Source organism: Vidua chalybeata, chromosome 2 (assembly GCF_026979565.1).
Source record: "Vidua chalybeata isolate OUT-0048 chromosome 2, bVidCha1 merged haplotype, whole genome shotgun sequence".
Classification (NCBI taxonomy): domain Eukaryota; kingdom Metazoa; phylum Chordata; class Aves; order Passeriformes; family Viduidae; genus Vidua; species Vidua chalybeata.
The window spans coordinates 6,777,282-6,805,045 of record NC_071531.1 but is presented as its reverse complement, the minus strand read 5'-3'; the positions used below and the strand labels follow the sequence as shown (position 1 = coordinate 6,805,045).

The 27,764-nt window shown below is 40.4% G+C and overlaps 1 protein-coding gene across 2 annotated transcripts in view; it reads right to left on the bottom strand.

Moving 5' to 3' along the window:
* Nucleotides 1-27,764, bottom strand: part of MAOB (monoamine oxidase B) — a 50,200-nt gene that overhangs the window by 6,141 nt on the left and 16,295 nt on the right. The window contains exons 1-13 of one of the 2 annotated variants that reach the window (XM_053935747.1): nt 27,305-27,330; nt 26,560-26,654; nt 25,593-25,730; nt 14,692-14,796; nt 13,885-13,976; nt 10,476-10,617; nt 9,040-9,189; nt 8,227-8,386; nt 7,393-7,489; nt 6,565-6,618; nt 2,453-2,510; nt 1,472-1,569; nt 269-380 (exon numbers count right to left, since the gene is read on the bottom strand). In XM_053935747.1, the coding sequence (XP_053791722.1) occupies nt 269-380; nt 1,472-1,569; nt 2,453-2,510; nt 6,565-6,618; nt 7,393-7,489; nt 8,227-8,386; nt 9,040-9,189; nt 10,476-10,617; nt 13,885-13,976; nt 14,692-14,796; nt 25,593-25,730; nt 26,560-26,654; nt 27,305-27,317 (1,314 nt within the window). In that variant the 5' untranslated portion in view covers nt 27,318-27,330. Of the gene's footprint in view, nt 1-268; nt 381-1,471; nt 1,570-2,452; nt 2,511-6,564; nt 6,619-7,392; nt 7,490-8,226; nt 8,387-9,039; nt 9,190-10,475; nt 10,618-13,884; nt 13,977-14,691; nt 14,797-25,592; nt 25,731-26,559; nt 26,655-27,304; nt 27,331-27,764 lie in introns of those variants that run through there. The other variant, XM_053935746.1, reaches the window with a different exon arrangement.

Below are 27,764 nucleotides of genomic sequence, written 5' to 3'. Positions count from 1 at the left end.
TGAGGGACAATCTGGGACTTCTGTAAAAGAAGAAAGAATTTAATCCTAGAAACAAGGGGAGAGTTTGACAAAATAACCAGAGCCCTTCCTAACATTTCAAATCTAAGTGCAAAACCTTCATCCTTTTTGAAGTCAATCCCCTTTGCAGGGATTTGCATCAAGACTCAGAACACCTGAAGCTGTCAACACTCAGTTCTCATTTCCCCTCAAACCCCAAGATCTTTAATTTTCCACAGGACATTTTACAATGTCCCCTGAGCATCTGTACCTCTCTGGCTGCTCTTTCTCCAGCCTGGACAGCCCCCTCCATGTATCCACTCCACTCAGTGGCTGTCTCTGTGCCAGCAAAATAGATCCTGCCAACGGGCTGCCGAATGATCCTGGAGGAGGACAAGCAAAAAGTCTCATCAGCTGTATCAGGAAAGAACTGAAATACCTCGGTTTATGTTGCAATAAAAGTGTTTTAAATGACAACAAGCACTTGAAGATAATAGCTCTGGGTGAGTGGAGCTGGAGGAGATTGGGTTGCATTTAATTTCTTCCAGTGTTCACCAGTGTTCACATTTTTTAAATGTTTACACTGTTCATAGGTGAAAAGGAAAACTATTTTGGGATGAGACTCACACTATCTCACAGTTCCAGCCTGTGGCATAAGTACCAATGCCAGGCATTACTGGCACAGGGCAGCATTCTGAAATATATCCCCATAATATTTCAAGCAATAATAAACAAAAAAGCATTGTTTTAACTCTATTTTTGCCAGAATCTGCAATAATTATAATTTTAATTACTTCAAATACTAAGGCCTCCATAAGCTCTTTGTTACAATGCTTTATTGCTCTAAGTTACTTTCAAATTACAAGAACTTAAACTTAAAAAATGCAGCTCTTCTACCACATTAAAACCTGTGTATCTAAATCCAATCACCAGTCTGAAGTAATCCAATCACCAGTCTTTTTCTTCTTGGTAAATCTTACTTTCATGCAAAAACTTAAGTGCGAGAGGACTGTATACAGTGGCACACTGATCACTATATTAAGCTTTCACTGCTAAAAAGAAAGGAGTGGTCCAAAGAAATCACTCATTACCATCAATGTCAGCAAGAACTAAGTCTCTGTCAGTTTTTTAAATCATCAGCTAAAGGTATGCTTGAAATGGCTACACTGATCCCAAATACCCAAAGCCATTTTTGTAAGCAGAGGATGGAAGCTTCCCAACTCCCTTCCCAGAACCTCCTCAGCTGAACTCACCAAACAACAGGAATGGATAAAAGCCCCAATGATACTGTACTCATCCATCATAAAGCCCAAGAGAGACAAGTGGAAGGTTATCCCATCTGTTTGAAACATCCCCCAGTGATCTTAAAGGTATGAAGCAAACAGTGACAGAGGATTGATAATCCTTTCTGAGGATATTTATTAACTTGGTCTTATCTTAGCACTCCAAAGCCCACTATAAATAGACACTGTACCTTCCATACTGAGTCATTATGCCTGGTGGGAAGTAGGCTGTGTAGCAGCCCCCAGAATACTGCTCTTCACACCAGTTCTTCTCTTCATAGTGCACGGGCTGTAAAACAGAGATTAATTCACTCAGGGAAAGGACAAAGCCTCGAGGAAGTTAATAACAGAACTGAGGAGAGAAGAACAGTTTATCATTGGTTGCATGTCAACATCTGACAAAATGAGCACATTTAACAAGTCTCTTAATGCAGCATGAACTCAACACAATTAGGCCTAATTTTTTAAAAATAGGAATACAGTGTCTAAAAAACTAGTTAATCTGGCCATTGTAGAGCATAATCCTCTTAATCTGTCTGTGCAAATACTTTGAGCCACGTAAAGCAAAATTAACCTCCAATGTATACAGTTGTAATACTTGTAATGTGTACACTGGGTACAAATATACACTGTTAAAAATGCAAAATGGGGCACTTGCATGGTTCTGTGTACAGTATCATTGTGTTGAAAATGATGTGTTCTCCAGATTGGTGTCTGCAACTTTTAACTCTAAAATTGTCCTTAAAAGTGGCATTAATCATATAATCTAAGTGTGAGATCACAAAAATCCTAACAGTCATTTACCTTTACAGGGAAGAGAAGGCAAGGGAAAGGCAAAAGAAAAACAAACCACATGTGCAGCAGTGGATCTTAACTAGTAAGAGAGAAGACACAACACGGACAGAGAGGCAAAGAAAGCCTGTCATATGTCACAGCAGCTGAGGTTCATGGTGGCAAGCACTGAGAATCCCACCCATGGGAATGGAAAGACTATATCAACAAAAACACCTTTTAATGTTTCATTAATGTTCATAAAGCTCGTTCTTATCCTCACTGTCAAATCCAACCCAAGGCTTGCCATAATCTTCTCTCCACTCCTCTAGTGAGGGCAGCAAGTGTTCCCATAGCAGGTACCTTTCCCAAAGGTACCTTTCCAGAGATTTTGTGCTTACATGTAAAGCTTCCTCTGATCCCAGAACCTTTGCATAGAGCTCACACAGCCTCATCTTCCTGCAAGAGAAAAGCAACAGAAGACTTCAGTGTGAGGAAAAAGAAAACAAATCACTTCTAATATACCCTCTTCTAAGAGGACAAATATTGTATCTGCTTGAATTTGAGGTTCTAGCTTTTGAGGATCCAATTAATCAGCCTCTGGATCACTAGAAATAACCTGAGCTCCTGTGCTGCATAAGTGCTGGTTTTCCAGCAGTTTTGCAAGCTGTTCTCTTAAGATAACTCCAGCAGCCCAAACTCTCAAATTACTGAAATGGTCTCCAGCCAGCCAGGAAAAAAGTAGTAAGGCATTGCATTTTTTTGTCTTGGCACATAGTCTAACTTACAGTTTGTTCCTACAAAGATGCAGGTCTCAATAACTGCGGCCCTCAGTGAATCAGTACTTTATTTCTGTTTATATAAATTTTCCTCCTGTTTTAAGCTTATGAGTCTATAAATCATTGAATATACTTCATTCTGTAGCAAACCCTAAGTGCAATTACATTTGTTCCTACAAGCCCTTGGGTCTTACTCTTAGCCACACTGCATCAATTCCCAAAAGCAAGAAGATCAGGATGAAAGAACACTTATGGAAAGCAAACACAGCTCTGGAAAGACATTTACTTCTGGAAGAAAATCCAGTGCTCCACAAAAAGCCATGCTGGGCACAGAAGCACAGGAGTCCCAGCTCTGTAACTGTGAGGGTTACTTTTTCAGCTATAAAAGCATGTGAGGAAACCACAAGTAATTGCTGTAAAAAGCAACCCAGCTCTACAGGAGCCCAGCTATACCCATGAGTAGTTGAACTCAAAGAATGCCATGGAAAGAGGATGAAGAGAAACAGAATGACTTGAAGGACCTTGAAGGTGTCTTCACATGCAGGTTGGAGCTTGAGCAAGAACCTGAAGGTTGCTGCAGTTCGGAAGAGCTGTGGCCCTGGGGTGGTTTTGTTGCCCTGGGCTGGTGTGAAGCCCAGGAGCAGCAGGGGTAAGGAAACAGCCCCTTCCTTTTGCCCTGGGGCACAGGACAAGGATCAGCCTGCTCCAGAAGCAGTGAGAGGCCAGGAAGGCTCAGAGAGCTCCAGGACCTGAATATGAACATTCCCCTGCAGTCAGGGGTGACACAAATCCAGCAACAGCCATAAGGAAAAGGGTGATTTCCCAATTTCTCCATAAGTGAGGTGAGCACTGTGCCCTGCAGACCACCAGCATTGTCTGAACAGAACAAAACCATTTTAACAGCAGGATCCAGACAAGCCTCTGCTGGTATCTCACAAATGCCATCAATTCCTCCTTTCAGAGCAGAAACACCACAGGGCTTCACAGGAAAGAGAGTTATCACCTTGGGACCCATCTGCTCCTCCCAGCACCATGGCAGGGATGAGAAAGACCCTGCTAGACCTGCCTGTGCCCTGTCCTTTTTCCACAATGACTTGCAGACCCTCCAGGGAGCCTGGAAATGGCACACCAGTGACAGGTAGGTATTGCCACTTGTGGCCAACTGCAGGGCTCCACGGAGGTGCAAGTTCACAGCTGTGTGCTGAGTACATTGCAAACACAGATTAGTTAGTTTGAGACAGCTGTGCAAAGGAAAATATTAAGCTTCAGGTGAAGGGCACCTTCAGACTCTTAAGAACTGTAGACACTGGAAGGAATTGTTTGACAAGAAAAGAAAACCCAAATGAATAAACAAAACAAAAACCAAACCAGCAGTTTCCAAAGGATTGAATTGTATCAACACAAACCAATCACTGAGGACATTACCCCTAATAAGAGCAATCTTTGCATCTTGCTGGTCTCTCTGCAAGATCTGCACTTTTTGTCCTAGAGAAGTTTAAAGAAATTCTTATTAATGGACTTACAGTTAATGGTAGTATGGAACATAATAGCACTACATGGAATATGCAGTGAGTAAAACCCTCATTTCTCAGCTTTGGGCTCAGCTGTGAAATTGCTATAAGCACTAAATAAGAGGAATGTTATGCCTGGAGCTACCAAGGTAGGCTCCTGTTGAGAGTCACACTGTGCCCAGTGTGGAAGAAGTGCCCATGCAGGCACTCAGCTCTTTTTCTGGTCTCTTACTCCACAGCAGTGTGGGATGCCATGGCCTTCACTGCACAGCTCTGAAAGGCAGGGCACAATCTCACCAGTGGCACCTGACCTGGGAAGACCAGCTGGGAGGCAGCAGTGAAATTTACTCCCTTCAGTCTGGCTTAGCTGTAAAAAGATTTCCATCCTCCCCCACAGCTTCCAAGTCATGATTTAGGATAGCTGCCACAGACTCTACAGCCTACTCTTCATAGCCAAGGATTACCAAAACCCTGTCCTCAGGACAATGAAGGGAGAGCCCAGGTTGCGCTGGTAGGTAAGCACAGCATCTCAGCAAGGTTCACCCTCTGCAGGGTGTCACAAGAATCCTGTGCTCAGAAGAGATCCCTCCCTGCAACACGACAGCCCTCATCTAAATTATACTCGTTACTAAATTATACCTGGTTGCACTCTGAGTGTAGACTGGGAGAAGGTCTGGGCTCATGTTCTGCCTGCTCCTGGACCCCAAATTTCACTGGAAGGAGAGTTGTGCTCTTGGGGAGGACAGGAGCTGTTCCTGTCCTTTCTGGCTGTGGCCAAGACTGCTGGAGCCAGAGGCAGCCCTGCTCCAGGGTACAGCCAGCACATTCCTTAACCATTCTTTACCAAAGCAAAATCCTGCCTAGTCTAAGGTTTAGTCCACAAAAGACAAGAGTTCAAAACTCCTGAATGAAACTTGGCTGCTGGCAGCAGCAGAATCAGATGATTGTGCCAGTGCTTTTAATGCCCAGGGAAAAGGATGGTGCCTTGCAAACAGCCAGGACAGACCCTAATTTCATAGAAAGAAAAGCTGTTCTCAAGGACTGCAAACGCTCAGTTGTATTGAGGGTACTGACACACAGTGTAAGACACCATTTGGTGTTTAGGATGGCTCAAAATTTTGGGCACACTGGGTTTCAGAACACCTACATGACTTTTATCATCTGGCACCTGCTGGGCCTCTATCTCAAAGCCTCAGTGCTCGCCCATTCCTGCCAAAATGAAAAGGGCTCTGTGGTACCAGGCTGTCATTTGAAAAGACTGGGACATGAACAGCTCCATTTAGACCCATTATCCCCAGACTGCCAGACTACCTGAGATGACTGCATCTTCTCTAGTTAGACCAGCTATTACTGTAAAAATGTTTACTTGGGCACACTGCTCCTTTATCATATTTTAAAATCAAATGTATTTTCTCCCTATTAAACCAAGGCTCTCCTCATAATCCACAGTTTCTACTTACAGCTTTGATTTGATCAGATACAGTGAATCAGTGAGATGGAAAATAAAAAATCTTTACTTTATAAATTCCATTTTAGTAATATACCAAAGAGCACTACTTTATGCAGAGATTTGTTTCAAGAAGACAGTAAAATGACCTTCATCTGTGCCTGAAGGGCATTTTTTCCCCATACTGAGGCTGCAGAGATGGAGGCAGATTTCTGATCCCTTCATGATGCTGAAGCTTGCTCATAGCAGCTACAGGTTCAAGTTGCACTAAGTTACAGACACTGAAAGGACCCTCAGGGTGAACAGAAAATAAAGATAAAATCAAATGCAGAGGTCAAACCTTTCCCTTCTGACAAGCTTTCCAAGAGCTCAGGGCACCTGCAGGAAGCCAGGGAGGCAGCAGTGGGAGAAGGAGCGGGAAAAGGAGGCTGGTCCTGGACACTTTCCAGCAGAATATCTACAATATTTTCATAATGAGCACCTTAGAGCTGTTCCTTAGCAAGAGTGACATAAATAGAGAAGCCTTGTGGGAAAATAAGAACCAGGGCCAGAGAGTTTCCAAAGTGCAAGAGCTACGTGGGAATTCCATGATTCCTTCACCCAAAACCAAGTAATGGCCCTTCAATGGTCCTTCATCCAAAACCACTTAATGTCTGCCTACTGGCACAAGCTTACAGACAACTTCTTTCAAATCAGGGCATTTTTTTTCCTGCTCTGGTCACTTATGAAAAAATTTTGACTCGAATTCCACACAGATCTTCAGGGTTTGTACTTACCTTTCTTCTTTCGTGAGATCTGTCAGTCTTCTGCACTTCCGAGCAAGAATGAAGCTGGAAGACCACAAACAATTTACTCCCATTATGCTGCTACATCGCCTGCATTATTTAAAATGCCAATAACTTATGATGAGATGCTGTGATTCACAGTAATAGCTTCAGGGTCTCTAATAAAACCATCCATTCCACCTTTCTGCATAATGCTCTACCTGCTGCTTGCAGGACTCATTTAGGAAGGAACCACTCTGAAATTCATGTTAGAATATTTGCATGAGCTGGTTCCCAATTACTTTAATTTTATACAGCCTTGGGTGAAGGCATATAGCGATGACACAAAACCTGGGATTGAGCTGGAAATAATTTTTTAATAAAACTTTTAAGACTGATCATATTCTCTGGTTGCTAAAATAACCAGAACAAAATAAAATTTAATTATAGAAAACAAATTATCATTTAAAGAACTGAAGTACTTAGAGAAAACTTTACATTTTTCAATTATCCTCTTTTTTCTTCTCTTTCCTTTCCTCTTCTCCAAGTTTGTACTTTGCCGCACACAAAGGTGAAAGATTACAGTGATAAAAAGTAGAAAGTTAAGTAGAATTTAATTTTTTCAATTAGCAATGAAATCATAGAGAAGGTCTGAGAGAGGAAAATAGAGGAAAATTTTGAAGTACAACAATCATAGAACATTACCATGTACTGAGAAACTCAACTTTTAATTATTTTTAAGTATTTTCTTTCAAAAGTATCACATTTTCCACTTCAATTGTTGCCTCTAAGACAAAATAAAAAGCATTAACTAGACAAGACACTTTCTTTGTCCCTTACCCTATTATGGCAGGAAAGCTGCCATCAGGCTTAGTGTCATCAAGTGTTAGACCAATTGCTGCTTCCTCATCTTCAATGATCATGGTACCACAATACCCTGGTAAGAACAGGATGGAAAAGCAGCCATGATCCATGAATCAAAACACAGGAGCTTCCAAGAAGTTGTAAAATCCTCAGTCACCTCCTGCTGATCCATCCCAAGACTAATAGCCAGAACATGACAGAAACCAGAACTCCCAAGTTCATTTACAAAGGCTGGGGGTGGATGACATTTGTAGGCAAACAGAAGTGGGCTCATTAAAGCCAATAATGAGAAGTGGGTGTTACTGCACTGCAGTTTGCCTTGGGTTCAGTGAATTCCAAAAGAGGAGTCATGATGGAAGCATTCAGCATGTAAGAGGAGCCCAGGATGACTAGCCCAGCTGGGGTGTCTATGTGCAGACACTTTCAGTTAATGCTGACCAGTCCATCCAGAAAGCAGAATTTTTACAGACCCTTCCATCACACATCACTTGTACCTTTACAGCCCTGCACAAGTGAGAGACTCATCCCATACCCAGGTGCCACTCAAGGAGAGGACAGCAGAACAACTAAGGCAATAAGCAACAGGCATGAATTCTCCCTTCATGACTGCCTCCATTTTTCATTCCCTCACCCACCCTCTCCTCCCAAGTGATCTCTCAAGTTTCTCTCACGGGGAAGGCAAAAAAGGCATAGAAGAATATGAAGTCTCCTTCTAAGGTTTAGCATGCTCTGAACAAAGAGTCTGTTCTGTTGCCAGGTATTCTCTTCCCTCTCTCTGTCACTAATATTCCTTTCATTAAAATGCAATACCCTTCTTCCTCCAGAAAGTTTCCTTGTAGTACACGATGCACTTGATGACTGAGCCCATGGGGATTCTGTTGATGAGCTGGTTCCTCATTGGGGGCAAAGGTGGGTTGAAATGAATCTTCAAACAAAGAGCTGGGGGAATGGCACTGATCACATATTTGCCCTGGAAAAGAAATTATCCATAAGCCAAATACATTCTCCCCTACTTCAGCCCAAGTATGTACTGCTCTAGTACTGCTCTAATAGTCTTGGAGGACATCTGGGGAGGCTGCAGGGTGTATCTTGTGAAGCAATTTTGGCATTTAGCATAAGAATTGCAAAACTAAACCCTCACAAAATCGTGCTCATTAAATAACAAACAAGCATTACATAAACAGCCATCTGTTCAAATGATGGGCAGCTGCCCTTCCCCTGGTGTTTAAAAAAAAGCACTGTGCTCTAAGAGTCCACTGGTCTCCCTTCCATCTGGACTCCTCTGTTACAACCTGGAAGCAAAGCTTGCAGTGTTTTTCACTCAAAGTTTGTTGCTAAATTACATTTTACACCTTACAATTGCCCTCTAATTCAGAAAGCAACTGAACACAAAGAGATGCCAGGAAAGGAAAAGTTTGAATTCACACTTTGCTTTTAGGCAGCACTTTAAAGCTCCTACACTGCTGTTACTTCAGGACAATGAGAACGTGTGACTTTGTCATAGCCACTTAAATATCTGCTGTATTTTTGTACAGGACTTTGGAGAAGTCCAAAAAGGAAAAGCTAAAGATTTTGTAGCCACCCATCCCACCACTAAGGATTTCTTACTGGACATGCCATTACCTCGTACAGCTCGTGGTCCAGGGTCTCCACGATGACGCCGTCCCCGGACTGGTCGATGCGCACCACCGGCTTCCGCAGCCGCACCCGCCCCCCCAGGCGCTCCATCATCCTCTCACTGATCTGCCCAGAGCCCCCAACAAACTTTCTCTCCTGAAGCACAGAAAAGACAGCTCAGCAGAGCAGTGCTTGTGGAGCATGTACCATGGCAAGCATTTCTCTCAGCATTCAAAACAAACCCCCTTCTTCCATTGTTATCGAGCCGTTTTTGTGAATTTTTGCAGTCTCACCTGGAAATGCACCCATTTTTCTTTCTTTTTCCATCAGCTTCTCAAATCCTTCCCACATTTGACCACCATTTGAACTCTAGTCAAAACTAAAAGCAATTGTAACCTTGTAAGAAAATCCCTTCCTCAAATGTGGTCTCCAAAAAGATTCTACAGGCCTGTGTGAATCAGCAAGACTTCTGAAAAGTGCTTAAACCTTCAAACCTTTCTCTGAGCTCACTCATCCCTGCAGAGCTCTGTGTATCAGAACTAGGAAACTTGATCTTCATAATAAATAACAAGGTGTAAGAAGTCACATAGCTCACATCAAAAATGTCTGCTGCACTATATAATTCAACCCAACTTAAACACAAATCATCTCTAGCATAGTACAGAATTCAAATCATATTTAATTAAACATATTTAACTTAAATTATCTACAGTAATTGCTTATCTATGCATATTTATGCATTTTAATATGGTTAATGTATTTGCATTTTTATTTATGATTAAATAATTAGTATTTCTAAAAATATATCCATTTCTAATACAATTAGTGAAATCTGCACTACTCAAGTAGAAGACCATTAACAGAGTCTTTACTTTCTTCAAATGCAGAAGCAGTTCTAATATACCAGATTGCAAACATTTCAAAGCAATACCATATTTAAGTAGGGGTGTTCATTTTCTTTAGACTGATCTTGAAATCTTAATGTTGTTAATGCTTGGAAATTTGCATCTTAGGAACCCAGCTCAGGGCTACATATTTAGTATTAACTTGCAGCTGACATTGCCATCTCCATTAAGTGCTTCTGCAGTACTTAGGATGGTTTCAGCCTCATGACACAAATAACCATAAGTAAAATTTTCTCTTTTCAATGAGGATAAGCAAGGCAAATGCTTTAATCTGTATCCAAAAAAAAAAAAAAAAAAAAAAAAAAAAAAAAAAGCCAGATACAAATCTTCTCATCCCTGGGGGCAATGCCATCAGTAGGGAGCAATCTTCAGCACTAGTTTTGCAAGTTCCAGATTAAAGAGTAAATTAATAAAACTAGTTATCAGTGTGCTACTTGCTCAAAAGTCATGGATGTCTCTGGACTAAAATAAACCAGCCAAAGAATGAAATTAAACCAAGTCCTGCCAAGAGCTGCAGGAGGTGATGGCTGACAGTACCTGGCCCCCGTTGGTCGTTGAGAATATTCGTGCTGTGCCCCCACACTGCTTCACGTACCACAAAAACCAAAGGGCAGAGACCTCGTGGGGTTCAGAAGTGACATCCACGTTCACAAACAGAGTTGCAAAACTCTTGGCAGCTCTGCAACAAAGACAGGAAAGCTAGTTAATTTAAAAACAGAATAATGCTGACAAGATTGTTCTTGAGTAGGCAGGAGCCTCTCTTTGGCAACCTTTTCTTTCACTGTGGGAGTAAAGAATTCCTTAATATCAGCTGAAGTAAGGAATTATCAATTCCTTTTATGCAACATTTTTCAAGTAATTCTGCAAAAAGATATTAATGAAACACTCCTGTATGCCAAAAAAAATTAGGACACTGAGAGACAAAGCCCAAGATGATATCACTTTATGCTACTAATGCAAAGTTAGCCTGTCATCCTAGCTTCAGGATTAAACACAGCAAGCCCTCCTGTCTTCACTGGACTCTCAAACCACCCTGTCCTCAGTTTCTGGGTTACAAACCAGATCTGCATCCCTGTCTGCCCCTGCTGAACACTTGTTCCCTCAAGAACACAGCACAGAGATTATTCAAAACCCATAGTAAAAAAAGTTAGAAGTCTTTTCTAAGCTAGTTATCTAAGATCAGTGGATTATTCAGCATCCATTCACTGTCCAATCCTCTGCTCAGGGAGAGTTTTGCAGCTGGAACACAACAAGGAAAGAAATATATGTAGGATGCCACAGCAGAAGTGACAGAATTCATGCCAAGTCTGGCAAGAAAAAGGAAAGGATACTTTTGGTAGCTCAACTCAGTATTTTAAACAGTTTCTTGTTATCCAGTGGCAATGAACACAGAAACAGAAAATTGACCTGTGTCTGAAAAGGGATCACTGCTTTATGTCCTGTAAGCTGTTCTTTCTTAGCAGCTCTACTGTAAATTACTGTATAAGCCTGTACAAGATTTTGGAGTGCACTAAGGCAGAGGATTAATTAAGACTCAGGGAAATATTCCTCCTGTTATAAGCAAACACTTCCCTCTGCCTTCACTCTGAGGAGGAGTTTAAAGAGACATGGACAGGACCAGGAGATTCTCAGTTTAACTGCATTGTAACTAATAGGGATGAAGATTCTATAGATAATTCATATGCAAGGCATCAAACCCAGTGCAGAATCCACTTCTGGTTGCTTCTTTTTTTTCTTTTAGTCTTCAACCTTGGAAAAAAAAAGTAACTCTAATATAGTGTTTCAAAGAACACTAGATCTATACATAAAAAGGAATCTTATTTTCTTTCTAAAGATGCAAAGTCCCACTCAAGTACAAAACTGGTCCATTTTCTGAAATATGGGTGCATTGTGAATTCATTCCTGACAGCCAAAAATAATACAGGAATTTTTAATAAGTTATTCATCTGTATAAACACATCATGTAAAATACTATCAACTCTAGGAGATATTTTGCCTAATGCATATGTATTTATTAATACTTTATAAGCAGATGCTATTACACGGTGGTTACATTCTACCAGATTCTGCCACCTTCTCCCATTGCTTTTCAGTTCCTGATGTTTTATCTAGAAATGGCAGTATGATTTCAACCAAGAGCACTCAGGATATTTCCAGCATGCAGCTCTAGCCAAAAGCAAACCTGTACAGTCTGTTAAATAAGAGGAGAGTAGAAGATTGTCCTTCTGGAACATTACCTTCCAGGGTAGGATGTTTCTGCAGCCTGCTACCTCAGTCTTGAGCAAACAGAGCAAATCAAACCAAGATGCACATATAAAATCTGAAAAGCATCTTCAGTTTATGCCAATATTCAGGTAAAATGTCAAGTCACATTCCATCAGAGCTGGAAAAAACATGACTGTAGTCACAGGAGCTATTGGATGTTGAGTGAGCACCAGTGTGTGGTGTTTTGCTCACTTGCACAGTTCCTCACCCTGTCCAAGGCTCAGAGGGCCAGCACAGCTGGTTTCCCTTTGGAAACATTTCCCTTTGGTTTTACTCAATATGGAACATGGCACAAATGAGAAAGGTTTTCTATGTGCTTCTGTACAATTGTCACTCTTGTGAAAGCAAAACCATGAACCGGAAGATTCCAAGTGTTTGGACAACAGCCTGTTGTCCATTAACAATCACAGAACTCTAGAATGGTGAAAGAACTTAAAGTGTCCTGTCCTTTATCACTTCCAGTTCCAACCTCCCTGTCATGAGCAGAGACACCTTCCACTAGACCAGGTGGCTTCCAGCCTGCCCTTGGACACTACCCTGGATGGGGCAGCTTCTCTGGGCAACCTGTGACAATGCCTTATCACCTCGTGGTAAAAAAAAAGTATTCCAAATACCAAATTTAACCCTGCCTTCTGTCAGTGTAAAGCCAGAACCCCTTGTCCTATTACTAATGTCTTCATTCACAGTCCCTCTCCAGCTCTCCTGTAGCCCCTTTAGGCACTGGAAGTTGCTCTAAAGTCTCTCTGGAACCTTCTCTTCTCCAGGCTGAACAATCCTCTCAGCCCATCTTCACAGCAGAGGCGCTCCAGCCCTCAGATCATCTTTGTGGCCTCATCTGGACTCACTCCAACAGGCCCAACACCAGCAACAAAGGCCATGTTGCTCTCTAGGGGCTGCCTGAAGCCATAAAAATGCCCCATAAAATTATCAGCGACAGCTCCAGCCCTAGTGGGCACTAACAGGTTTTTTCACCAAGCTCACGGCAGCCACATGTCAGATACTCAGCAATTCTGAAGAGGTTGCTGTAGAAATCAATCTGCTCCACAGCAACCAGGATTAATGGGATTTTTTTTCCCTACAGTGAGAAGAAAAACAATCAAACTGCTGTTGAATGGCAAGTAAAGAAAAATTGCTTTGATGTATTCATAAAAACAGAAAGCATTTTCAGTTTCCCTGGGTGGTATATAGTGCAACAGCTAAACAATAGAATGATGAGTTCTAAAGTGATTTAGTGCTACTGAAAGACAAATGTTATCTTTAAAGCACTGTGGTAAAATCAGCTGGTCCAGCACAGAATAAATGTGTGTTGTTCCATCAAGAGTTTGATTCAAAAACCTGCTGTAACCATAACATTTTTCTCTGAAAGGCTAAACACACAGTAAAGAGCAGGAAAGTGCACATAACAGATTAGGGTACTATCCATCTCTTCAGAAGCATCCCTTCCCAAATGTATTTCTTTTTTCTTTTTCTTTTTGTCTAAAACGTTAGGGAAATGTAACAGAATCTTCTGAGTGTGCTGACAAGTGTCGTGGCTCAATATTACAGGACTTTCTCACCCCTTTTCTTTAAAAGGGCTGTATTTTAGTGATAGCTATATCTGTTTGCAAAGCAGTAATGCTTATTTGGAGCTCTAAAGTGCATAAATATAAGCCATTATATTTCACATTAAAAAGTTTCTTACTTTGTCCAGCATATTTTATCTATGAAATCTTGCATAGTCATTTTGTCCCATTCTTCTGCACGTGGAGCCTTCCATGGAGCTTCATTGGGAATCTAAGGAGACATAAATAAAAGCATTTATCAGCTAGTGAATGAATGGCAAAGAAATACAAATACTCTTGTCTTTAAATGCTAATTCAGCCTGCAAATTTCTGGCAGGTAGCACTGAACTTAACAGAGAATGCTTTTGGGGGAAGGGATTTGTTTGTTTGCTTGTTTTAACATTATTCTTTTTTTTCATATTGAAAAATAGAGAACAGTTTTAGAGTTAAGAAATGTCTCCAAGTTATTCTATAACTCTCACATTTATCTAGACAAGTAAGAGCAACATCTTCTAAATTTTGTAGCTCAGTCAATGGAAAACTGGTAAAAAACTAGAACAAGACAAGAATGAATTCTAGACAAGTTGAATTTCAGGGTAGAAAAGGGCAAATGTTTGACTTCTGCAAGCGTCTTAAAATATTACTTACCAAATCATCAGGAAAAGTGGTAAATATCAATCACAGGCATAAACCTTGACATTCCCATAACCAGAAAAACGAAGGGATGCGTGCAGACAGCCTCAGCAGCACAGGATTCAGAAGAGCTTGCCAGGTGGCCACTCTCAGATGTGCTCTGGCCATCAGTGGGTACCAAAATGTGTGGCTGCTCTTGCCAGCACTGGGTTTGTTTAAGGCAGAGCAGCTTTGCCTGTCTGCACCCTCATCCCTTCCCTCTGCCCCTCATGGAGACAAGCTGAGCTGATTCAGCTGCAATGCTCATGCCATACCTCCTTTCCCATTTCATCCATGGTCCTCCATAGGTTGTTGTAGTCCAGGTAGGCCAAGGGATTCCACATAGGAGGGAATGGGCCTTTAAAGGTGTAAGATTTACCCTAAAAGATGAAAACCAAACAAAAACATCATTAAAAACCCCAAAAGATAACCGTAATCATGGGTTCCATGCATGGGAAGCGGCGCCAAAAGGTTAAGTGTTCATAAAAAAGCACAAATTTAATCAATGCAAGTGGCAGCTTCTGATGGGTCACTGTCTGTGTGTGCAGGACACAGGACAAAAACACAGGAGGTTCCTTCTGAACTTCAGGAAATGCTTTTTCACCATGAGGGTGCCTGAGCACTGGCACTGATTGCCCAGAGAAGTGGTGTCTTCCATCCTTGGAGATACTCAAAGGTTGCCTGAACATGATCTTGGAAATCAGCTCTAGGGGGTTATTCTGTTATTCCTTTCTTCTGCACGTGCAATTTAGTGTGATACACAGCTGAATTAGCAAGTCAGACTTTAGCAAGCCAGAGCAGAACTGATACTTTACCTTCAAAGCTTCACATTTGGTAATTCTGGGCAACCAAACTAACACCCTGCAGTAGAGCCACTAATATCAGACCAAAAAGATGAGATGAAACAGCACTGATTGACTGAGTTGAAAAATTGGCTATTAGCTACTGAAAAGGAGAGATACATATATATATATATTTATTTATCTATTTTAATTATTTTTCCCTCCTAACTGTTCATGACAACATTTCACTGTTAGTTGCATTTGGCAGTTTGGTGGTTTTTTTTTTTTTTTTCCTTTAAAAATCAGAAAAAAAGTAGTTGTGGTAAGCTTTATTATACACTAAATCATAGCTCAGAGACCTTCCTGGGGAAAAAAAAAGTCCCAGCTAACCTAAAAATTACCAGCATTGCAGAAAATGTAGCATTTACAGATAAGACTTATTCTTCCAGCCCAAGACCCCTAGCTGTAAATTACAGAGTAGGACAGTGTTACCAATACCAATGTCCTAATTACATCATTACATATTTAATAGTCAGATTTTTTTGTATCTAAATCTCCATTACTAGACGTTCAGAATGTCGAGCTTAATTAAGAGTGGAAGACAATGTGTAATTTCTAGAGCTGTTTTATTTACATGGGATTTCCCTATCTGGCTATATGGATGGCAGCCTAATAGCTTTAAAAATTCACAAAGAAAGGCTCATTAGCATTATCTGGATATTGTTTTTTCACAGTGCATTCTGGAGTCCATAACATATAAAAATAATAAAAGCCATATTGTAGGCCACAGCTTATTTTTCAAATTTTATATTAATTTATATTAATTTATATTATATTTGTATTTAAGTGTGCACTGTGTGAGCATGAATGTCAAACAGTAGAATTACTAATTTTTATAGATATTTGATGCAGTGCCACACCAACCCATCATTAAAAAAGTATTTACACTGGCTTAACAAAATCATACTGCACCAAGATTTAATATTTATAACCAGGTAACAACAACAGCAGCGTCTTTCTGAAAAGAAATATCCAAAGACCACTTACTCAAAGAAATGTCAGGCCTGATTTGATTTAGCCTCTTTATTAATACTGTGGAAGAAGGGACAGAGAGCATATTATTCAAATCTGCAGGTGTCTGCAAGCACCAGAAGATACAGTAAAAGGGCACAAAGGGATCTTGAAACACTCAAAACTTGGTCTAGAAATAATAAAATGAGATATAACTTTGAAAAATGATGGCTAATAACCTTGAGGACTTTCAATTCAAAGAGAAGGATACTCAAAAATCAGTAAGAAAAAAAAATCAAACCTATGAATAAGAGAAAATTAGTTTACAAAAGTCCCAAACAGGTCAGAGAAAGTGAAGAAGAAACTGTTTTTTCACCTAGACTTTATGGATAGAAGACCCTAATGGAATGTCAAAAACACTAAGGCAATGAAAGTTAGGAAGAAAGCAAAATGTAGATGAAAGGATTTAATTCTTTGGTAAATGGACAAGTCGTAGCTACAAGGCAACAATTTAATTCTGTAGTTCTTTGGAGGATAAATTATGTTTTTTACAATAGCAAAATCAAATTTTTAGAAGCTTTCAACCAGAAGTTTTGTCACAGCCAGAGTAGATCTCCAGTCACTTCATGTGCCAGAGGCACCAAGGTTGAAAACCTTCCACTAAACCTAGCCCTTCCAATTTAAGGATGGACATTTTGGCACATGTTCACCCAGAAAATGAAGGGTTGTCTTTATTTTTTTTTTCATTCAGCATGAAATCAAAGTGCCTTTCTACATTTTTTGTACTCAACTGTATGAAAATATTGGAATCAGAAAAAAAAAATCTGGAATTAGGAAAATATAGGGCTGTGAGAGAAGAGCAAAACCTCTCAGACCAAGTGCTTTCCTGTCCCACATGATAACATCTCAACCATGTTGGAAATTATCTTTTAGATATTTGGGGCACATTAAAATTCTATAACTGGCCCTATGGCTCAAAAAGTCAGTTTTACTGTGGCTTCTTCTGCACTCTGGAGCCTTCACTAGTGTCAGCATCCTGTAAGTATTCCAAAGCCAGAGCTTATCAGTTTTGTTTCAAGTACCTGCTATTTCCCAAATTTAGGTTTATGAAACAAACATACTGCTGTGCTCATGAAAACCAGGACAGCATCAGAATGGGTTATTCTAATTATTGATTTTGTTCTGAGCTTCCTGGTCTGCCAGAGGCAACCCTAACCCAGTTATCCCCTCTGAGTTAACTCAAGTCTTATGAACTCCCTGCGGTGCTTCCTCATGAGCGCACTGCTAAGAGACACACAAACCATATTTCTGTTTTACTGTTCTTCTATTTCACTGCATTTGAACTGCCAAAAGCAAAACTGTGGGTATGTCTCTTGTGTAGGAATCTGGGGTGGTAAGTCTCATAAAGTACACGAACAAACTTCTACCTGAAAAAAATAAAAGCAGCCATCAAAGGTAGCGGGTTTCCTGTGAAAGTTACTTTCAAGAGCTCCTAAGGCCTGATCCTTATTTTTTTCACAAACAAAACTCCAGGAGCTGTCAATCAGAATTTTGTTTGAGAAGAGACTGCCAGACTAGGCTCTACACAGAAACAAAATTAGCAGCAGCAAAGAAAGACTACAGATGGCTCTGAGTAGTTACCAACAAACCAAAACATTTCAGCTTCACTTGTGCTAAATTTGCATTTTTGCAAACACAATAACCTTTTTGATATTTAGGCAAAATTTGCTTATTTGCTGGGAATAGCATTCTCTCTGCCTCCTGGTGGTGTGTAATCTCTAAAGAATAACAAAGCACTTGCATGCCCCAAGATGCACAAAACGTTTCCTTTTCAAAGATTTTTATACCTAAATCAAAGCTGTATGAAACTGCCAACAATAACCGTCCCTTCCAATCATTTGACACGGTATTTCAACACCAGTTCTATGATGCTCAGAAGTATTTCTCACCCTTTTTTATCTGCATGTAAAATTTTAGAAATGGCTTCATGATGCCACTTGTAATGCTTCAAAAAAAGCCACAACAGCAGCATCAGCACTTGCAGATCTACCAGCCATTGCAGGGATCACTTGCTGCTCACAAAGGCTGGTAGTGCAGTGGGGGCTAAAGCTCTCTGAAGAAGATGAAACTAAAGGGAGGAAACTCATGCAACCCAGCTGTCCCAGGAATAAACCAGTAGGGAAATGAGAAACCCAATGTTTGTCACAAACTTTACAATTCCCAGTAGATTTTCCTCAGCCATCTGCTTCATGTCAACCAACATTTGCCTGATTTACAATGGACCCGTGTAAGTCATGCAGAAATAAGATTTCTTTATACATCAGGTCTGTTTCAGTTCAAATAGCTGACATAAGAAATGGGTTATTACAGGGGGAAAAATCCCATAACATGACAACTGAATATCAGTGGCCCCTTGAATATCAGCCCCAGCACTCAGGGGGTCACAGGGACCAGATCTCACATGCCTTCTCCTGTGAAGGTGACAGTGAGAAAATGCTTGGCTGAGAAAGGACTGCCAGGAAATATCAGTTTCTCAATGCAGAGTGGGAGTCTCAGGAGAAAACTTGCCTTTGCAGGCCCAGGACAACTTCAGGCTCCCCTAAACATTATGTACCCAGGTAGTGCCAGAGTGAGATGCAGCACTGTGAACTGAAGCCCCTGGTGACAATGATCCATGCATTTTTCATAGCACAGTATAAACATCTTATAAATAAAGTCAGCTCTCGCTGAGCACAGATATTCCCTCACCTAAACCATCTAAACCTTGGACTAACCGATGCTCACTTCACAAAGACTGTCACTCTGCATGTTAATTCACAGCCACACAGGTTTATTAGCACGTAGTGCCCTCTGCTGATTCACAGCACTGGTACAGCACGCACACACTGTTTTCTCAGTTTAAAATCCCAGTAATGTCATTCATACAAAGCTCAGGAACCGTAAGACCCCAAGCTGTGACAAGGAAAATCAGAAACAGAAAAGCATCACTTCTGGCTGTAACTCTGTACCTGTCTCAGATGCTGTTTCTCATCTGCTGCCTTATGGAAAAGTATAATTTTGGTTTGGTTTTTTGGGGGGTGCTTTTTGGGGTTTTTTGGGGGGGATGCGTGTGTTTGTTTGTTGTTTTTTTTTTTTTTTTTTGGGTTTTTTTTTGTTTGTTTTTAATTCATAACATCTAACAAGACATTTTTGAAACTAAGCCCCTTGTATAATTCTCAATTAAAAAATGGCAAGTAGCTGGACCAAAATTAGAGGGATTTTACAACCTACTTAGAAATTGTAACAGAGCTGAGCTACCATAAAGCTCCCTTCATTGCAAAACTGTTCAGGATCTCAAATGCTTGGCTGGTTACTATACTGACAAGTAAGATCTATAGGTTAGAAAATATAATTGCAGCAGAAAGAAATTTTACAACTGATGGCGCAAAGCTAGAACATTAAGATATGCCAAAATGTCCTCCAAATATCTTTCAATATTTAATTTGAGTTCATCAGCTGTGGATGCCAACACATCTTGGGAATTTCATTAAGAAAACTAATTCCATGTTAAGTGCTGCAGAGCCAGACACAGAGGCTTGAAATATGCATTCTGAAAAGGAGCTAACTGGAACCAACTTGTTTTTGTTGTATTATGGAAATGAAGTCCATCTTCACTCTGCTGCACTGGTCATGCAATCTGTTAAATACTTGTCATACTTGAAAAAAAGCAGAATTAGAGAAACACCACCAAAGTGATATGGAAAGTGAAACTGAAGATCTTGAGGATCTGCTCTGAATTTAAAGTCTACATATAACTACATATATACATAATTATTTGTTCCAATCAGCTCTGAAAATAATTAACCAACTGTCCTTCCTACTAGAATGAGATTTTTTTTTTGTTTTCAGACACTGAAAAACACCTTTAAAAAAAAAATTAAGGTATCTTATGAAGCACAGATTTATAAGGACTTAATTTCTAAATACTCTTTGATACTGAGCTTTTATGTGAGCTTTCAACACCTGAATTAAACCAGTCAACAAAATGGATAAAATCAGTTGAAAATTATTCAGTATTTCTAGAATTATTCTTAAGAAAAATTTTCCTTCCCTTCTAAAAACCAGATAAATAGGGCATGAAAATGAAAACAAGAGAAAAGTGGGGATTCACTTGAAAGAAAACCTTTAAAAGAGCATTTGCCCACAGTATAACAGAGTAGACACACTGTCCCAAAACAAGAGCCCTGGGTTTACGTAGAACATGACTTTGGGGTCACTAAAAATATGAAAGCTTACATAAAATTTTACAGCCATGTGAAACCCAGTATGCTCAGCCAGTTGTTCTAGTATTAAGTATACATTTCCCTTATTCTGTTTTCCCGTAGACATTGATCAGCTTCTCAAGGGAAACAAAAATCAGTTCTACAATCAGATGCAATTGAAGCTTTTCTCCCAGCAGCTTCAATTAAATAATCTAGCTGGGAGAACGAGTCCTTTTCCTTGTCTCCTCATGAACAGACTTCCCATGGAGCCTGGGAAAGCTAAGACTCAGGAAGATTTTTTCCCCTCAAATTTAATTAAGAAATGCATACTTTATTCACAGTTAATTTTTCTTCTTACTGCTTTCATCCTCATGCTACCATTAGGTCACAGCTTCCAGCCTTCCATTCAATCTTCTTGATCAATAAACACCCTTTGCAAAACCTTGCTTTACAGCCCCCCTTGACAGAGATCACTTTGCAGATTTGCTGTCCATAATTGCTTCTTTTAAGCTGCTTTAACACAAATATCTATATTTTAATTTAAAAAGTCCTAATTAGGAGATTTCTTTTTGCAAATACTGCTAGCTGGCTGGCATGGAGAAAAGGGAAAAGATGCCCCTCTATTTACAGGGCAGGTCCAGTGAGACCAAACAAGTCCAGCTTTTCCTATACTCCTGCCAAAAGCTGCTCTTCATTCTCCAACTGGAGGACATCCCTTCTGGGGGTCTGGGAGATGCTTTCACCAACTTGAGCCTGGTCAACCTCAGACTCACTTTTGAAGCTACAGGTGAGTGTGATAATGACACAGCATCTTGTGGCAGGATTGTCTGCATCCTCAAAAGAACATAGATCAGTGTTCCAGTAATGACACGCGACACTATCAAGGCCCTGCAGCAATTTAAGTGTCTTTGAATTTACTTGGCTTCCCTTTCAAGACACCAGATGCCCAGCTTCTTCAACATTCAGATGTCTTCCCAGTTCCCCAGATTCTTGTTCACAAATTGTCACCAAAAAGGAGAGCAAACAAAAGACACAAGGCTATTTCACCTCATTTAAACTGATAGCTACTGAGTCTCACAGTCTTTCCATTCTCTCACTGCACTCTAATTGAGATATACAAAGAGCAATGAAAGCACTTTTATCTAGTCATTCAAAAATGCATTTAAGCAGTTTTGTTCTATACTACAGACTATGCCAGAAGATACTGTCCTTAGACTTACAGACAAGGCAGGTGAGCAGCTTAAATAAATCATATTGCTTAGCTTCAGTGCATATATCACAGATATCACAGAAGAAACACCACTAAATTCAGTAGCTTTAGACACAGCAGTCACTTATCCAGCTGCTAATTAAATCCCAATACAACGTGACCATCATATTTCTAATTCATGAACAAGACCACTGCAAAGTGCATTTTAATAAGCACAATACTGATGAAAATGAATGACACCCAAGAGGGCTGTAAAATTTTGTTCTGCAAGTCTACCGTAGATCAGTTGGTAACCTGGCAAAATCAGTGCAAATTTGGGATCCTGGTTAAAAGTATTTTGTGCATAGGATTAAATATTCACCTGCATGAGGTACTGCAGGCAGGGTTCACATTATCACTCTCTCCAGAGCTGTCAATTATTTATCTTTGTATGAAAGTGGTGCCAAACTTCAAGTGGGAATGTCATGCATTCAGACACCTCCAGCCAGTGCTGCTGGCAGAGGGATGAGCATGAGGAAACTCCATCCTCTGACAGGGAACTTAACTGAGGTCATGATATGGTTGCAAGTCGCTGTCAAGAACTTTTCCAGTGACTGGGGAGGGGATGTTTCATGTTTCCTCCAGCATCTTAACCTGAAAGACCTCCCAGGACTGGGGTCATGGCAATGGGGCTTTTTTGGTGCTAAAACAACTCAGTTATAACCACATGAGGAATATTTCAGGTGCAATAGGCTGTGAAAATACCCAGCTACTTCAGCCAGCTGATGGCACTATCCACAGCATGCCCTGAGACAACACAGAGATTAGAAGGAACAAGTGTTTCTACCAATTTTTATAATATGGAATTTGCAGGAAGCATCAATGACATTATCCCATAAAAACAGAAAATAGGATCAGAGGATGTTCAGTTGGCACCACAGCTGGAAAAAGAGTGGATCATCCTCACAGCACATGAAGGAATCATGTAAAAACATTCACTGGGCAAGCCATTCATATAAAGAAATGTTTCCTCACAGAGACTTAGGATAGCAGAGTAAACCAGTTCCACAGTTATCTTGGAGAATGAACCTGCATTACAACTGAAAATATGGTAAATTCATGTTTTAAAATGCACAAAGTTGGCACAGCTAATGAGACTCCACGGGAGTGAAGTACAGCTTGAATTAACAAGGAAAATTTGTTAATTAAACCCCCACAATAATTGGCACGTTTTCATAGTTCGGTCTTTCCAGAGACTGTTACATGGTAAAAATTACCATGACTATATGCTCTTAGCTTTGCTTTTTTAAAAGACAAAAGCTGTCATTTTGGTGAGGAAAATAAACACCACTAGTCAAAAGTTGCAAATTTGCATATCTAAGGTAGGACCCTGAATCCTCTCCTGGGCAGCTAAGATGTTATCTCATTTTAAGAAGCATTTTTACAGATTTTACATCTGCTTACCTGTCCACTGGGAGAACTGTTAGGAGATGAAGACTTCTCAGGCAGTTATGCTTTTGCTTCTTAAATCTGGATTTATGAACCTAATTTCAGTTAGGCTATTGAAAAATCAATGGTGTTCAGGCAGCAATTTGCCTACCAAATATTACTTACAGAGCTATACTAATTTTCTCACTAAGGCTGATGAACCAGTATTTACAAAAATGAAAAGAACATACTAATCTCTTTTCAAAGACCATGAAAAAGGCTGCTTAAGTGGAGGGAAAATAAAAAAATGTAGGGCAAGAAACATAATTTTGAGTTTCTGTGAAGATATCACACGTAATATAAGCAAGACCAAAAATAATCTCACAATAGAACCTGGCATTAAAAAAGATTAAAAGAGAAAAGAACCATGCAACCCAATCAAGTTGGTAAAGCCTAATTAGCAGAGACCCACCCAGAGATCAACAAAATGAATTCTTTTAATTTTGTAGTACAAAGAAGCTGCATATATTACTTGTATTAAAAAGCTTCTAAAATGAATTTAATTAACTATGAAAGGCTTTATTTTGCCTTTAGGTATAAGTAAAAACAGTGACTGATTTTACAAGATGCACTGTGATGCCTGATTTTTGTGCAGCAAAAGAAGAATGAAAACCTTTAGGTTTCATTGCTTCTCTGGGCTCGGATAATTTTGTGGTCCAGAATTTAATTACATTTGACCACAGTCACAAAGCTTGGGTCAGCATGTGAATTCAAATTCACACAGGGGACACAGCCCTTTGTGTGCTTTGAATCTACGAGTTGGGAGCACTGCCTAGATGTCACGGAGCACACGAGCACTGTTCATTTTCAGGGAAATCATGGACAAGTCACATGGCTCAAAAACCTGCAAGGTTTGTTGAAGATACACGAATGCTAAAGATTTAGCCAGTGCATCTGTTTATTATATAGTGCTCACATGCCAATTATTTAACTGTGAGTAATACTTCAACCATGTTAATGATTCCCCACAACTGTATAAACACAGGAGAAAAATGGAAATAAAGGATCTAAAATGAATGAAATCATGAAATGCAAAGGATGTGCTGTTGACTGTGGAATTATCTCTTCTCTTTACCTCTTGCCTGGCTACCAAGGAGTTCTGGCACACAGTTCTCTCCCTCCTCTCTTCAGGAGTTCCTACAGGCAATTGAGCCTACAAAATGTTTCCATACAACCTTTAGGCTCTTAGCATGGCTTGGGAGTACTCAGCCAGCAGCTGGGATCTCTCCCCTTGGAGACTTTGAACACTGGACTGGGAACAACCTCAAGACACAGTGATTTCTGCCAGTATTTTGGAATGCCACCATGCGAGGACAGCAGGTGGCCCTGAAAAGCTGGGCATCCTGACTGGCCATGTCAAGTGTTTCCCCTCGTGGCATGACCTCCTGTCATTGTTGGGGGGATTTGAAGGCTAAATACTGTGAACAAACAGAAAATTTGGCTTTGAAGACAATGCCAGAGGCACGCAAATCAGAGCAGTGCAGAAGTATCATTAGTTCTACCGCAGAAATGGTAACTACAGACCATTGAAAGCACTCAACCACAGCACTTTGAGAACACTCTTCTTTTTTATAACAGTTGAGTGGAAAAAAATAATGGAAAACATGAGAGGACATCTTTTCTCTATTGCTGTTTTAAAAACTGTCAATGTCTTTAACCTTTGATCAAACATCGACTACAAATATTTTGCCAGTCATTGCACAATGGCTTTTCCTAAGCATATAATGAAACCCAGAGTTAACTTCCTTGGGTCTGACAAGGAAAGTTTCCTTTCTGTGCAAGTGCAGCATTAGTCTATATCAGGAAAGGAGAAAGAATGCTCTTTTGGAGAATGACTACTGAGAATACGTGGGCTTTTTAACAGCTTTGCCATAGCTGTTCTATTTCAGACCATGTGGAGGCTCAGATCTGCCTCCACAAGACTGTCTGATTCCCAGAGCCTTTTGCAGTTACTGTTTTGTTACTCTGCATGTTAAGTCTCCCCACCAGCACAAACAGACACAGCCTTTCATGTTTCTTTCATCGGCATAATTACTGTCACTGGTTTAGGAAGCCCATCCTGAGAGACTTTCAGCCCCCCCTGGAGATACATCCAGGACTTCTGAAAGGGATTTTCAAATACCTTGGGCAATGCATATCAGAGCTGACCTGCACAGAAGAGTCAGAGTTGCTGTGACTCTCAAAAAACAAGGAAGTTTTTTGAGAGCTTTCATCTAACCTGAACCACAGCACGAGCTAACAGGATGCACCCACAGGGTACACACATAAATATGTGTGTGTGTCATAATTTGTACTGGTATAGCAATTTGTTGGTGATTTCATTATCAACACGTTTTTTTGACCAACAAACTCAGATGCTGCATACTCAAACAGGTGTTCTCCATTGCAGCAAGAGTGGAAAACAAGGAGAAAGGACAGCACTACAACATTCATGTTTACAGCAGTAGCTTAGGAGCATCTCTTACCTTGACATGGTGAATCAGGTGCTCAACTTCATTCACTTTGTATGTCTCTATTCCCAACTCTTTAGAGAGCCGCAGGAGACGATTCTGGGTTGGCCCCACGTAAGCCCCTCCAAGGTCCACGTATTTAACTTGCTTATTCTGGTTTATCACACACAACACACAAAAAAGGGAAGGAAAAAAACCAAAACCAAAAGAGATAAGCCCTTTGTAAATAGCACACAATTTAAAAGAGCAATCCAGAGGAATGAAATGAAATTAAATACTCCCAGAGCATTTTGGCCAACATTCTCCCCATGGAAAAGGAATTCTTTGGTAGAGCTCCAGTGTGATGATTACTGAGCTCAAAACCAGTGTGTTGATTATAATTTGGAGTTCATAACCAGAATAGGTGACCCATTGTTACATTACAGCCTTAAAAAAGAGAAAAGAGCCTGGCAGGCAGAGAGAGGAGAGAGTCAGAGACATCTGTGCAGCTCTTGCTCAGTCAGGCATTTCACCAGTGACCAGTTTAAAACACACTATCCTAGGAAGCAGCACAAGCAATATTTTATAATGGGCAGAGAGTGAGAGGAGGGGTGTCCCACATCAAGACAGAGCAGAAGAAAGGAGAGAAGGGAGTTGTTCTAGTTCCCAACCAGCCCTGCCCTACACCACTCTGTATGGGCCATGCCCCAGTTCAGCTCAAGACTCTTCACAGCATGGTTTCTTGCGTAGAGATTTCTGCAGTGTCTTTCCCCAGGAAATGAATTTGAAACTTAGCTCATTGTGTTCTGCTTCCCAGATGGATGACTCCAGAGCCTGAAGATCACAGAAATATTCTGCCCCCACCATCATCCCAGTCTTTCCCTTCTCTTATTGGTACAATATCAGGAATTTTCTACCTGTTGGTACCCTAGAATTTTTCCCTCACATGGCACATATTGTAAGCATGAATATGTAGTATTTAAATGGATCTGGGGATAATTACCCTTACGGTGAAAGTTCTTCCACCAACTCTGTCATTGGCTTCCAGCAACACCACATTCAAGCCTGACTCAGTCAGTAGCTTGGCTGCTGAGAGACCTAAAAGAGAAAAAGAAAAGCAATTAAAGAATACTTCTGCATATGCACTGCACAGCTCTTGTGTCTTGATATGCAAATACTCTCATAGCTGTCCATCCAAATCCTGAATTTTTCATTCAAACACTATGCCAGAGTGGTGAAATGGTGGAATTAAAACCCTCAAAACCCAACAATCATTAAAAGGAACTGAAGCCACCTAATTAAACAGTTTGTTGTCCAATTTTTCATATGCTGAGCAAGTTTTGCACCACGTGCTCAGGAATTCTGATACATCAGCCAGCACTTGGTATGATGGTCACCCAGCCAGGCAGAGAACTTACAGACTTTACTGTTTGTAAACAGAAAGCTGACCTCCCCAACATTCCATTTTTTATAACCCCCAAAACAACAAAAAAGGAAGAAGCATTATTAGGATTGTCCTAAATTTGTGAGGTTTTCCTGACACTTGTTCTGTGTCTCTGCTTTCCAGTTCTGAATATTTTGAAGTACAGTAGCAAAGTTCCCACACAGTCAGGTCAGAGGTTTCATCTCCAGAAGAACACATGATCTGGCTTAGAGATAGAATGTGCAGCTGTGTGTGGCAACAAGAATTAAAAGTATGGGTAAGAAAACCCCCAAAATTTGCTTTTTTCTCATCCATTTTCTAATACATTTTATTTCCATCTTGCGGCTCTTGAAGCTGAGACACCCAAGTGGAGGAACATTAAAAACAGAGGAAGCAATATCTCTTTTTAGTTGTGATGTCATAAATCCTCACAATCGCAGTGGAAAATATCAGAGTCAAGCCCTGCAGCAAGTGTGTCAAGCTGCTGTGGGAAAGAAGAGAACTAGAAAGGGTGCACATGGAAGGAATCCAGCCCACAACCTCTCAACTTCCTGAGATCATCTCTGCCTTTTACTTCAGCACACAAACTGAGATTTAAATAAACCGAGGTGCTTACTTTGGCCACGTGAATTTCTAGTAGGACAAGAGTTATATCCTAGCAGGTTGTATCATCTTTTTGAACCAACAGGATGTGTTGAATAAAGTTCAGCAAGAGGCCAGGCTGGAAGCCACACTCCTACATCACAATTTATCTACTCTTTCTGGCTCCCTGCCTTGTTACCATG